Source organism: Eubalaena glacialis, chromosome 4 (assembly GCF_028564815.1).
Source record: "Eubalaena glacialis isolate mEubGla1 chromosome 4, mEubGla1.1.hap2.+ XY, whole genome shotgun sequence".
Taxonomy (NCBI): Eukaryota; Metazoa; Chordata; class Mammalia; order Artiodactyla; family Balaenidae; genus Eubalaena; species Eubalaena glacialis.
Window position 1 is genome coordinate 123315238 of NC_083719.1, and position 13292 is coordinate 123328529.

Here is a 13292-nt window from a genome sequence, read left to right on the forward strand (position 1 = left end):
AAGAGGCTGCCTAAAATCATAATAAGGTCACAGACACCCCAAAACACACCACCGGACGTGGACCTGCCCACCAGAAAGACAAGATCCAGCCTCATCCACCAGAACACAGGCACCAGTCCCCTTTACCAGGAAGCCTACACAAACCACTGAACCAACCTTAGCCACTGGGGGTAGACACCAAAAACAACAGGAACTACGAACCTCCAACTTGCAAAAAGGAGACCCCAAACACAGTAAGTTAAGCAAAATGAGAAGACAGAGAAACACACAGCAGATGAAGGAGCAAGGCAAAAACCCACCAGACCTAATAAATGAAGAGGAAATAGGCAGTCTACCTGAAACAGAATTCAGAGTAATGATAGTAAAGATGATCCAAAATCTTGGAAATAGAATGGAGAAAATACAAGAAACGTTTAACAAGGACCTAGAAGAACTAAAGAGCAAACAAACAATGATGGACAACACAATAAATGAAATTAAAAATTCTCTAGAAGGAATCAACAGTAGAATAACTGAGGCAGAAGAACAGATAAGTGAGCTGCAAGATAAAATAGTGGAAATAACTACCACAGAGCAGAAAAGAAAAAAGAATGAAAAGAACAGAGAACAGTCTCAGAGACCTCTGGGACAATATTAAATGCACCAACATTCGAATTATAGGGGTCCCAGAAGAAGAAGAGAAAAAAAAAGGGACTGAGAAAATATTTGAAGAGATTATAGTCAAAAACTTCCCTAATATGGGAAAGGAAATAGTCAATCAAGTCCAGGAAGCACAGAAAGTCCCATACAGGATAAATCCAAGGAGAAACACACCAAGACACATGTTATCAAACTATCAAAAATTAAATACAAAGAAAAAATATTAAAAGCAGCAAGGGAAAAGCAACAAATAACATACAAGGGAATCCCCATTAGGTTAACAGCTGATTTTTCAGCAGAAACTCTGCAAGACAGAAGGGAGTGGCAGGACATATTTAAAGTGATGAAACGGAAAAACCTACAACCGAGATTACTCTACCTAGCAAGGATCTCATTCAGGTCCAACAGAGAAATTAAACCTTTACAGACAAGCAAAAGCTAAGAGAATTCAGCACCACCAAACCAGCTTTACAACAAATGCTAAAGGAACTTCTCTGGCAGGAAACAGAAGAGGAGGAAAAGACCTACCATAACAAACCCAAAACAATTAAGAAAATGATAATAGGAACATACATATTGATAATTACCTTAAATGTAAATGGATTAAGTGCTCCAACCAAAAGACATAGACTGGCTGAATGGATACAAAAACAAGACCTGTATATATGCTGTCTACAAGAGACCCACTTCAGACCTAGGGATACATACAGACTGAAAGTGAGGGGATGGAAAAAGATATTCCATGCAAATGGAAATCAAAAGCTAGAGTAGCAATTCTCACATCAGACCAAAGAGACTTTAAAATAAAGACTATTACAAGAGACAAAGAAGGACACTACATAATGATCAAGGGATCAATCCAAGAATCAAGAAGAAGATATAACAATTGTAAATATTTATGCACCCAACACAGGAGCACCTCAATACATAAGGCAAATACTAACAGCCATAAAAGGGGAAATCGACAGTAACACAATCATTGTAGGGGAATTTAACACCCCACTTTCACCAATGGACAGATCATCCAAAATGAAAATAAATAAGGAAACACAAGCTTTAAATGACACATTAAACAAGATGGACTTAACTCATATTTATAGGACATTCCATCCAAAAACAACAGAATACACTTTCTTCTCAAGTGCTCATGGAACATTCTCCAGGATAGGTCATATCTTGGGTCACAAATCAAGCATCAGTAAATTTAAGAAAATTGAAATCCTATCAAGTATCTTTTCCGACCACAATGCTATGAGACTAGATATCAATTACAGGAAAAAATCTGTAAAAAATACAGACACATGGAGGCTAAATAATACACTAATAAATAACCAAGAGATCCTGAAGAAATCAAAGAGGAACTCAAAAAACACCTAGAAACAAATGACAGTGAAAGCACGATGAACCAAAACCTATGGGAGGCAGCAAAAGCAGTTCTAAGAGGGAAGTTTATAGTAATACAGTCCTACCTCAAGAAACAAGAAACATCTCAAATAAACAACCTAAACTTACACCTAAAGCAATTAGAGAAAGAAGAACAAAAAAACCCCAAAGTTAGCAGAAGGAAAGAAATCATAAATATCAGATCAGAAATAAATGAAAAAGAAATGAAAGAAACAATCGCAAAGATCAATAAAACTAAAATCTGGTTCTTTGAGAAGATAAACAAAATTGATAAACCATTAGCCAGACCCATCAAGGAAAAAAGGGAGAAGACTCAAATCAATAGAATTAGAAATGAAAAAGGAGAAGTAACAACTGACATTGCAGAAATAAAAAGGACCATGAGAGATTACTACAAGCAACTATACGCCAATAAAATGGATAACGTGGAAGAAATGGACAAATTCTTAGAAAAGTACAACCTTCCAAGACTGAACCACGAAGAAGTAGAAAATATAAACAGACCAATCACAAGCACTGAAATTGAGACTGTGATTAAAAATCTTCCAACAAACAAAAGCCCAGGACCAGATGGCTTCACAGGCAAATTCTATCAAACATTTAGAGAAGAGCTAACACCTATCCTTCTCAAACTCTTCCAAAATATAGCAGAGGGAGGAACACTCCCAAACTCATTCTGCAAGGCCACCATCACCCTGATACCACAACCAGACAAAGATGTCACAAAGAAAGAAAACTACAGGCCAATATCACTGATGAATATAGATGCAAAAATCCTCAACAAAATACTAGCAAACAGAATCCAACAGCACATTAAAAGGATCATACACCATGATCCAGTGGGGTTTATCCCAGGAATGCAAGGTTTCTTCAATATATGCAAATCAATGTGATAAACCAAATTAACAAATTGAAGGAGAAAAACCATATGATCATCTCAATAGATGCAGAAAAAACTTTTGACAAAATTCAACATCCATTTATGATAAAAACCCTCCAGAAAGTAGGCACAGAGGGAACTTTCCTCAACATAATAATGGCCATATATGACAAACCCACAGCCAACATCATCCTCAATGGTGAAAAACTGAAAACATTTCCACTAAAATCACGAAGAAGAAAAGGTTGCCCACTCTCACCACTATTATTAAACATAGTTTTGCAAGTTTTAGCCACAGAAATGAGAGAAGAAAAAGAAATAAAAGGAATCTATATCGGAAAAGAAGAAGTAAAGCTGTTACTGCTTGCAGATGACAGGATACTATACATAGAGAAGCCTAAAGATGCTACCAGAGAACTACTAGAGCTAATCAATGAATTTGGTAAAGTAGCAGCATACAAAATTAATGCACAGAAATCTCTTGCATTCCTATACACTAATGATGAAAAATCTGAAAGAGAAATTAAGGAAACACTCCCATTTACCACTACAACAAAAAGAATAAAATATCTAGGAATAAACCTACCTAAGGAGACAAAAGACCTGTATGCAGAAAACTATAAGATACTGATGAAAGAAATGAAAGATGATACCAACAGATGGAGAGATATACCATGTTCTTGGATTGGAAGAATCAATATTGTGAAAATGACTATATTACCCAAAGCAATCTACTGATTCAATGCAATCCCTATCAAACTACCAATGGCATTTTTCACAGAACTACAACAAAAAATTTCACAATTTGTATGGAAATACAAAACACCCCAAATGGCAAAAGCAATCTTGAGAAAGAAAAACGGAACTGGAGGAATCAGGTTCCTGGACTTCAGACTATACTACAAAGCTACAGTAATCAAGACAGCATGGTACTAGCACAAAAACAGAAATATAGATCAATGGAACAGGATAAAACACCCAGAGATAAACCCACACACATATGGTCACCTTATTTTTGATAAAGGAGGCAAGAGTAAAAATGGAGAAAAGACAGCCTCTTCAATAAGTGGTGCTGGGAAAACTGGACAGCTACATGTAAAAGAATGAAATTAGAACACTCCCTAACACCATACACAAAAATAAACTCAAAATGGATTAAAGACCTAAATATAAGGCCAGACACTATAAAACTCTTAGAGGAAAACATAGACAGAACACTCTATGACATAAATCACAGCAAGATCCTTTTTGACACACCTCCCAGCGAAATGGAAATAAAAACAAAAATAAACAAATGGACCTAATGAAACTTAAAAGCTTTTGCACAGCAAAGGAAACCATAAACAAGACAAAAATACAACCCTCAGAATGGGAGAAAATATTTGCAAATGAAGCAACTGACAAAGGATTAATCTCCAAAATTTACAAGCAGCTCATGCAGCTCAATATCAACAAAACAAACAACCCAATCCAAAAATGGGCAGAAGACCTAAATAGACATTTCTCCAAAGAAGATATACAGATTGCCAACAAACACATGAAAGAATGCTCAACATCACTAATCATTAGAGAAATGCAAATCAAAACTACAATGAGGTATCACCTCACAGCAGTTAGAATGGGCATCATCAGAAAATCTACAAACAATAAATGCTGGAGAGTGTGTGGAGAAAAGGGAACCCTCTTGCACTGTTGGTGGGAATGTAAATTGATACAACCACTATGGAGAACAGTATGGAGGTTCCTTACAAAACTAAAATAGAACTACCATTCGACCCAGCAATCCCACTACAGGGCATATACCCTGAGAAAACCATAATTCAAAAAGAGTCATGTACCACAATGTTCATTGCAGCTCTATTTACAATAGCCAGGACATGGAAGAAACCTAAATGTCCATTGACAGATGAATGGATAAAGAAGATGTGGCACATATATACAATGGAATATTACTCAGCCATAAAAAGAAACGAAATTGAGTTATTTGTAGTGAGTTGGATGGACCTAGAGTCCGTCATACAGAGTGATATAAGTCAGAAAGAGAAAAACAAATACCATATGCTAACACATATATATGGAATCTAAAAAAAAAAAAAAAAAAATTGGTTATGAAGAACCTAGGGGCAGGACAGGAATAAAGACGCAGACATAGAGAATGGACTTCAGGACACAGTGAGGGGGAAGGGTAAGCTGTGACAAAGTGAGAGAGTGGAATTGACATATATACACACTATCAAATGTAAAATAGATAGCTAGTGGGAAGCAGCTGCATAACACAGGGAGATCAGCTCCGTGCTTTGTGACCACCTAGAGGGGTGGCATAGGGAGGGTGGGAGGGAGACGCAAGAGGGAGGAAATATAGGGAAACGTGTATATGTATAGCTGATTCACTTTGTTATACAGCAGAAATTAACACACCATTGTAAAGCAATTATACTCCAATAAAGATGTTTAAAAAAATTGTCTGCATACCTATTTTGTGATTTAATTTTAAATTTGAGGGACTTCCCTGGCAGTCCAGTGGTTAGGACTCTGTGCTCACTGCCAAGGGCCTGGGTTCAATCCCTGGTCAGGGAACTGAGATCCCACAAGCCACGTGGCGCTACCAAAAAAAAAAAAAGAAAAATGAAAGAAACAATCTTAGCCTGAGACAAAGGCTTGCTGGCTTGAGGTAATTTATTTGGGAGCAAGGGTTAGGGATGAAAGAGTGATACAGGGAATGAGGGAGAGATAACATAAGGACGCATTATTGTATTAGCCACCCAACGATGAGTGGAACTCATCCCACAGAACCTTCCGAAGAGCCTTATGAAATCTCAGGACTGCCCACTCCAAAGGATGAATGGAGGAAGCATTTATCCATAGATTCCCCATTAGTGAAAGGTGGTCCACAGTTTTGGATCATGCACTTGTGACTGGAGAGCAAGTTCCCACGGGTGTCCCTATGGCAACGTCAGAGAAGCTGTCGGCAGGAAGCAAGAGGTGCATGGCAGGGTCCCGACAGCGCCAGGTAGCATTCACCTGAATCTGGTGAAACTTCTTAGCATAAGAGGTGAGGCTGAGAACATTCCAAGTGGCATCCAAGAGGTCCCCAATATAAAACCATTATCAGCAGTATGATGTACATCTGCCCAGACACAGTTTTTTAAGAACACCATTCATTCATTCATTCATTCATAAACCCATTCAACAAACATTTATTAAGCATCAACCACATGCCGGTGACTATGTTAAGTACGAGGGATACAGTAGTTTGTCTATCATAAGTGCTTTGCTCTCTTGGAACTTGCAGACAATTTGGGGGAATCAGGCATTTAGTAAATTATTATAACAATTAGTGAATTACAATTGTGATAACTATCATGAAGCATAGGATGATAAACTTTCTAGTCATGAGAATCAAGGAAGGCTTCCCTGAGGAAGTGGCATTTAAGCTAAAACTTGCAGAGGAGGAGGTGAAGAAGGTAAAGTAGGGGAGAATAACTAGAAAGCGTGTTGCAGGCAGAAGGAAGAACGTGAACAAATACCCCTTGGCAGAAAAACTTAAACTGTCCTGAGTAAAAAGAAAAGGCCAGGGGCACTGGAGTGTGTGAGTGAGGGGGAGAGGAGGGGGTAAGTTGGTGGCTGAGCAGAAGCCAGATCACGTCCGGCCTGATAGGTCAGAAAAAGGATTTGGATTTTATCCTAAGGTCAATGGGCATCTACCAAAGGATCTTGAACAGGGGAACAATTATAATCAGATTTGGGTTTTTGTTTTGTTTTGTTTTGTTTTACATAAATCAAGATATGCTTGTAAATACAAGCAGCAGAAGCTCATAAATATCACACAGGTATTTAAAAAGCGCACCGTCTGTAATCGCTATGTAATTGTACAAAAGCAAAGAGGAGTGTTGATGAGGTGGGAGCAGTGGGGTGGTGGCCTGAGCCTGGAGTCTGGGAAGGCCTGCATAGTTCACTTTTTCTGTGTTTTTGAGGACTACTTCTTTGTCTGATTTGACGCCAGGTTTGCACTTTGGTAAGCCATGATGAAATCCCCACTGAAAACTCTCCCCCTTCTTCAGAAGCTTCAAAAGAAAATTTCTCAAGTTTCCACTAAGACTAACCTCATACGTGGGTGGTGGTAGGGACCACCTATAGGATGTGACTCAAAAGGTGCTAAAACACCACTCCTATTCAGTGTAAACTTTCTATGCCCTCTGCTAGTGCCTAAAATTCTACCATCACCATTCTATTCTGATGAATGTTCAACTGTCAAATATGGTAGCACTGGATCTATCCTGCCTTCCTGGGACAGAGCTGGTTTTTTGTGTTTTCTCGGGGATGGGAGGATTTGAAGCTTTTTGAGATCACTGGCCACACTGGCCACACACAGGAAGGGGCCATGAGACTCGGTAGGTTACAGAGAGCGAGAGTGAAAGCAGCTTGGGCTCGTTTGTAGGTAAAGGATGCATACATAATGTTGCATGTGTATCTTTACATAAACTTAGGTAAACATAGACGGGTATACTTATGGCATATACATGACTTTATAACACGAGAAGCAATAATGGTAAGGAACATAGGCCCCGGGATTAGACCAACCTGGGTTCAGATCACAACCTCTGTGACTCCAGGAAAGTTGTAGCACCTACCTTATAGGGTGGTTGGCAGGATTCAATGAGATAGTCTGTTTAAAGTCTTAGCACTGCTCTGAGGCATAAATGTTACGTTACTAAGATGATGAGTATGTTTGTCCTTGTGCAAACATGTGTGTGCCTGCATGTGTAGGTGCAGATGTGGGTATGTAAGGGAGAGAGAGATGTCTAAGAACAGGAGTGGGGGGACTTCCCTGGCCGTCCAGTGGTTAAGACTCTGCGCGTCCTGGTGGGGAACTAAGATCCAAAAAAAATACAAGAGAGGGGAAGAGGTAGAATGTTGCCCACCCCTGCAGGTGGAGTTCCCACTAGACTGGCCCTTTCTATGGGGTGAGGGGACTGAGCGACAGCTCACAGAGGAGACAGCTCAGCTTTACCAAGCAGGGACACCAAAGGGTCTGGAACTACAGGGCCTTCCTGATAAGCACAGAATCTAAAGTGGAAATTAGTTGAAGGAAACAGGCAACAGAGTGGGATGTGATGCTGAAGCTCAAAACACCCTACATATATATATACACTACTAAATGTAAAATAGATAGCTAGTGGGAAGCAGTTGCATAGCACAGGGAGATCAGCTCGGTGCTTTGTGACCACCTAGAGGGGTGGGATAGGGAGGGTGGGAGGGAGGGAGACGCAAGAGGGAAGAGATATGGGAACATATGTATATGTATAACTGATTCACTTTGTTATAAAGCAGAAACTAACACACCATTGTAAAGCAATTATACTCCAATAAAGATGTTTAAAAAAAAAAAACCCTACATAAAAGAGAGATGAAAGAAAAAAAAAAAAGAATTGAAAGTGATCTCTGGAATTGACATGTATCCAAATTAGGCCTCTGTGCTTGGAGAACATATGACTTCATCTGCTCCATCCTGAAGCTCCCCCCTGTTTTGAGCCTCATGTATGTTTGCTTTTTCAGAACTGACACAGAAGAACTTTGAAAAGCATGTAAACCACTGTGATCTGTTCTCAGACCTCTTGGTTCCCTCTTATGATTTTCCCATGGAGTTATATCTGAGTACTTTCTTCATGATAAGGAATTGTCATCCCTGTGTTTGAGAGAGAAGATACAGTAAAAGCAGAGCACCCAGTATCTAGTCCCAGTTCTGCCCCTAACTCACTGGGTAACGTCAAGGAATCTCTCAGTCTCTCCGGGCACAGCTGCCTCATCTGCCACAGAATTTGATTGGTCACTTTGGGTCATTATCTTTTGACTTCCTGCCATCCTAGATGAGGTTTAGCTCCCCTCAACCATCTCTCCTCCTCTTAAAGTTGTATCACCATATGACATGGTGGTTAAGAGCCCAGACCACCTGCCTCTTGCTAGCTGTGACTCCTAGGATGAGTTATTTAACCTCGAGTCTCCATTTCCTTCTTTGTAAAACGAGGGTAAGAAGAGCATAGTGTATCATTGGGCTGCTAAAAGGATTAAATGAGTTAGTGCAGGTAAAGTATTTAAAACAGTGCTTGGCACAGATAAGGGCTACACTACTCTGGTGTTATGTAATAATAATAATATTATTGTTACTTTATTGGGTAACTTTGTAGTGTTAAATGAAATATACTATTGATAAATCAAGAAATAGAAGTATAAGCATTATTTGGAGCTATAAAAGGCTCCAGTGGGTAGGGTAGGGGGGACCTGGGACATTGCTTTTCCTTTTTCTTTAAGCCCTCCTGTGCTTCGACTTTTCAAGGATGTGTCTGGACCACCACAGTACTGTTTTTTTTTTATTTCAAAAGATTGAGCAAAAAGATCACTCAAGTCCCTCTCAACTCTCACAATTCAAGGACTGACTGTGATTTTTAAGGAGCAGTATTTTTTAGGTGGCCGGTTTATCTTTGGTATCATAGCTACCGTTAATACATTTGACGTTTTCAGGAAATCCTCATAAAAGTTTAAAATAAACACAATCACCGGGGCATGTTTATAACTGAGTGTGTTTCAGCGTTTGGGAACGGAGCGAAAATGAGAAAGGTGAAAATATAAACTTTGTAAATGTTTGGCCTTATGAGCTAGCCAAATATTTTGCCCCCTGTGATCTTTTCCCAGAAATCGACTCAATTGCACAAAGGAAGGATCAGTGGCAGAGAGTAAGCTCAGAGGAAAGCACTGCGGGCGCCCGGCGCTGAAAGCGTTAACAGGGCTGAGTAAGGCGATCCCTGAAGCGAGTTAAGGCTCGAGTTGTAAAAGTTTGCAAAGCAGCGGCAGCCCCAGCTCCCGGGGAAACGGAAGCCGGTCGAGGGAGCCTGGCGGAGCGGGAGCCGAGAACCGTGCTGAGCTGAACTCAGCCGGGATTACAAGCTCAAGGTTAGTGGCCCCCGCACACCTCCCCGCGCTGACATCTTTGGAGAGTTGTCTCAGGAAGGCCGGCGCCGGCTCTCAGCCTGGTGTGTCCTGTCTGCGGGGCCGCCGGCTGTCGTGCCAAACCTCCCGCTAACGCGTTCGCCCAAGCCCTGGCGCTGTGAGGGCCGGGGACCTCTTCCCTGGAGACTCTCCTAAAGGGGAGACTTCAGACATCCGAAAGGAAACTGTTTCTGGGACAAGGATGATTTTCAGAATACACACACACACAGGCGCGCACACACACCTGTATATGCTGCTCCATATTGGTTCTTGCAGGCTGTGACCACAATCCAGAATTCCTATCTGCTTCAGTTGAAACTGAGAACAATTGTCAAAGTAACAAAACAGGCTGTGCAACTTTATCTTATGGGAGGGATATTGTCTCTGAGGCTAAGATAATCAAGGTGAGAAAAAAGAGAGAGAGAGGAAAGAAAGAAAAAGAAAAGAAACTTCCAAGCCACATGGCCTGGAGTTGACAAAAGAATTTTTGAAAATTAGTTTCTAGTAGAAATTTTTCTTGTACATTGCTAGAACAAAATCATGGGGGAAGATGTATTGTGAAGGAAAGACTTCTACAACTACATGAGATTCAGATACATTTATCTATGTAAACAATTTGTTATAGTGTGGTGCAGAAAGCAGATAAACTTAAAGAAGGGGGGAAAAAAAGAGTAAATAGCTTCAGAGAAATTGCATCCTGAGGGGCCTTTCATTTGGGACCCAGATGGACTGCCCGAGGGCTTTCACCCTTGGAGCCCTGGCTGAGAGAAAGGGGTGGCTTTGTCCCCGCAACAGGCCAGTTCTGTTTCCCCCTCTTGCCTTGCACACGGAGAGGCAATGAGTAAGTAGTCAGTGGCTGTGCTGACTGCTCCCTCACATCCGCCAGCGGGCAGGAGTCGAGGCTTATACCTGCTAGCACTGAATCAGAGTGAGTCATCTGAAACTTGGGTGCGGGAGCAAAGTCCTTGCAAACTGCCTCATGAGACGCTGGCTGGATGTAGGTGGGATACACCTCTCTGAGCAGTCACAGTTTTTTCTTCTCTTCCTTTCTCCTTCAAACCGGCAGGCATCTGGACACTCTCAAGAGGCAGTCTCTGCCCCTTTGGCTCAGCTGACCTGACCATGTGGACTTAGCCCCTCCGGGGTCAGGACCGGAGTTTTAAAATAAAATGGATGATGTGACGTTACTTGATCTTCTGGAGTGCCCCGTGTGCCTCGAAAAGCTCGATGTCACCGCCAAAGTCCTCCCTTGCCAGCACACCTTCTGCAAACCGTGTCTCCAGAGGATTTTCAAGACCCACAGGGAGCTGAGGTGCCCTGAATGCAGGACCCTGGTGTTTTGCAGCATCGAGGCGCTGCCGGCCAACCTGCTGCTCGTGCGCCTTCTGGATGGCGTGCGCTCGGGACAGGGCTCGGGGGGAGGGGGCTCCCTCTGCAGACCTGGCGTGCTGACCTCACAGGACAGCAGGAAGAGCAAGACTCACCCCCGAGGTCTGCAGTGCAGCCCTTTCCGGCTGGTGCCTAACATCAGAATCCACATGGATGGGGTAAGAAAGATCTCATTTGTTCCTACTGTGTCCACTTGGAGGTTGGGTTTGCCTGCACCAGCAGTTGGGGCTTCTCTTCTTTTAGTTACATTTCAAAGAGCCCCTGCGGAGGATCCCCTGGGGATAAGTTTCTGTGGGCGGTGATCATTGTACTGAGACTTGGTGGAATCCTGAGCCTATCTGATCCACCCACGAATTCTTAGAATTGTTAAAGCTTCCCAGGTTCTCCCTGCTCCTGGTCCAGAAGGTGGTAGGACAAGGAAAAAGCTTTCTTGATTATATTTTTGGTCTTACATTTCTGCTGTTCTGAGGCCAAACCAGGGCACGGGAAATGCACAGAGGATGGGAAAAAAGAAAAACAAATCTAACTGCTTGTTGCTTTTGAGATCTCAAAGAAGTTTCCAAATGTCAGGTTTTGTTTGCATTTTACCCGGATCCATCTTTCCATTGCCAGTCATAAAGTGCCATGATGACAATGCTCATTCATAATGGTTCAAAGTTATCAAGACATTTAACTGCCCAAATTTCACGTGGGAAGGGAGCGTATATGTGGGTGGAGTGATTGACAGGAAAGGCTGGCTGTGAAGTACAATAGATGTGTATAGGAGCCCCGCAGGTGTGTCTTACTTTACAAAATGAATAAAGCATACACAAAGTGCACATCAGAGGCTGCAATAAAAAAAATGAAGAGCCCCAGGAGAGCCCCGGGAGATCACCCAGTAACGCTTTTGGTGTTTGTAATGTGAATCGCTCTCTCCAGCCTTGTGGGCACATCCTCAGGACTTTATCTGACCTGGATATGGGAAGCTGGGTAAGGGGACATTTCAAGAGAAGAGCATTGTCCTTGGGGCTCCAGGAGGATTATATGCTGTCACCCTTGCAGTCAGTGTGTCCACGTGGACATGGCAAGCTGTGGCTTGGGTGGTTGGCATACTTAGAAAGTCTCAGCTGTATTCTGTGAAGTCCCACCTGAAGCAAGCTTTAATACTGGCAGCAGAGTCTCACGACTCCCTGCTGTGAAGAGTAGCAGAGGGTGGGAGGGTCTTCCCCGGATTCCTTCTCACTGAAGGAGAATAGCCTTGTGGTGTGCATTCAGAGCAAGTTTCTAAAGTATTCCTTCCAACAACTCACCCCTCCTTGGGTTCCCTGCGCCTTTAAGCCACCCATGCAGTAGGAGAGTGTGGAAACATTCCAAAATGAGAGCGGGAAGAAGCAGGGCATTGGTGTGATTTCTGTACTGCAGACTTTTTAGTGCCATTGGGCCTGTGTGCGTGAACACATTCCAGAAGAGGGCTTGGCGCCCTTGTTTAAGGCTCCTTATTAGCCCTAGGTCTAGTCATCAATCAGAATCCACAGGCCTGGAAAAGGCGGGGTCAGGGTTGGGGAGCAAACTTTCTGAGGCAGGCTGTGTTTATAGAGCATTAGGCTCTATCTTGGGTCAGCAAATCTCCCTTTGAATTCCTAAGACCCAGCAACCTCTCCCCTCCCTTGCGCTGCAAAGTCTGACTTGCCTCCCCGCAGGGCAGAGTATCATCGATCACTCAGAGAGTGTCGGGGGACTGGGAGGAGGCAAGTCCCCTACCACCTTCGCATGTTTTTGTTCATGCTTTCATCTTTTTTTGATGTGGCTATGTTGCTAAGAAAAGGTAGCAACGGATGGATCCACAGCTACCTACTTTTTGAACCACAGAGGATTCCCAGGCCCCTCCCGGCATAGGGAGTTGTAGGAACTAGAGCTGGTCCTACGTAAGAGACAGCCAGTAAGATGCTGCGTGTCCCTGGAACTCTTGCACAAGGACCTGTCACTGCAGACCAAGGTGCCGGTGATGGGGTTGTGC

The 13292-nt window shown here is 42.5% G+C and overlaps 1 protein-coding gene across 2 annotated transcripts in view; it reads left to right on the plus strand.

Moving 5' to 3' along the window:
• The first annotated feature begins 9554 nt into the window (after positions 1-9554).
• Positions 9555-13292, plus strand: part of SH3RF2 (SH3 domain containing ring finger 2) — a 135040-nt gene continuing 131302 nt past the window's right edge. For both annotated transcript variants that reach the window (XM_061189791.1, XM_061189792.1), the window contains exons 1-2: positions 9555-9871; positions 10974-11454. In XM_061189791.1, the coding sequence (XP_061045774.1) occupies positions 11077-11454 (378 nt within the window). In that variant the 5' untranslated portion in view covers positions 9555-9871; positions 10974-11076. The remainder of the gene's footprint in view (positions 9872-10973; positions 11455-13292) is intronic.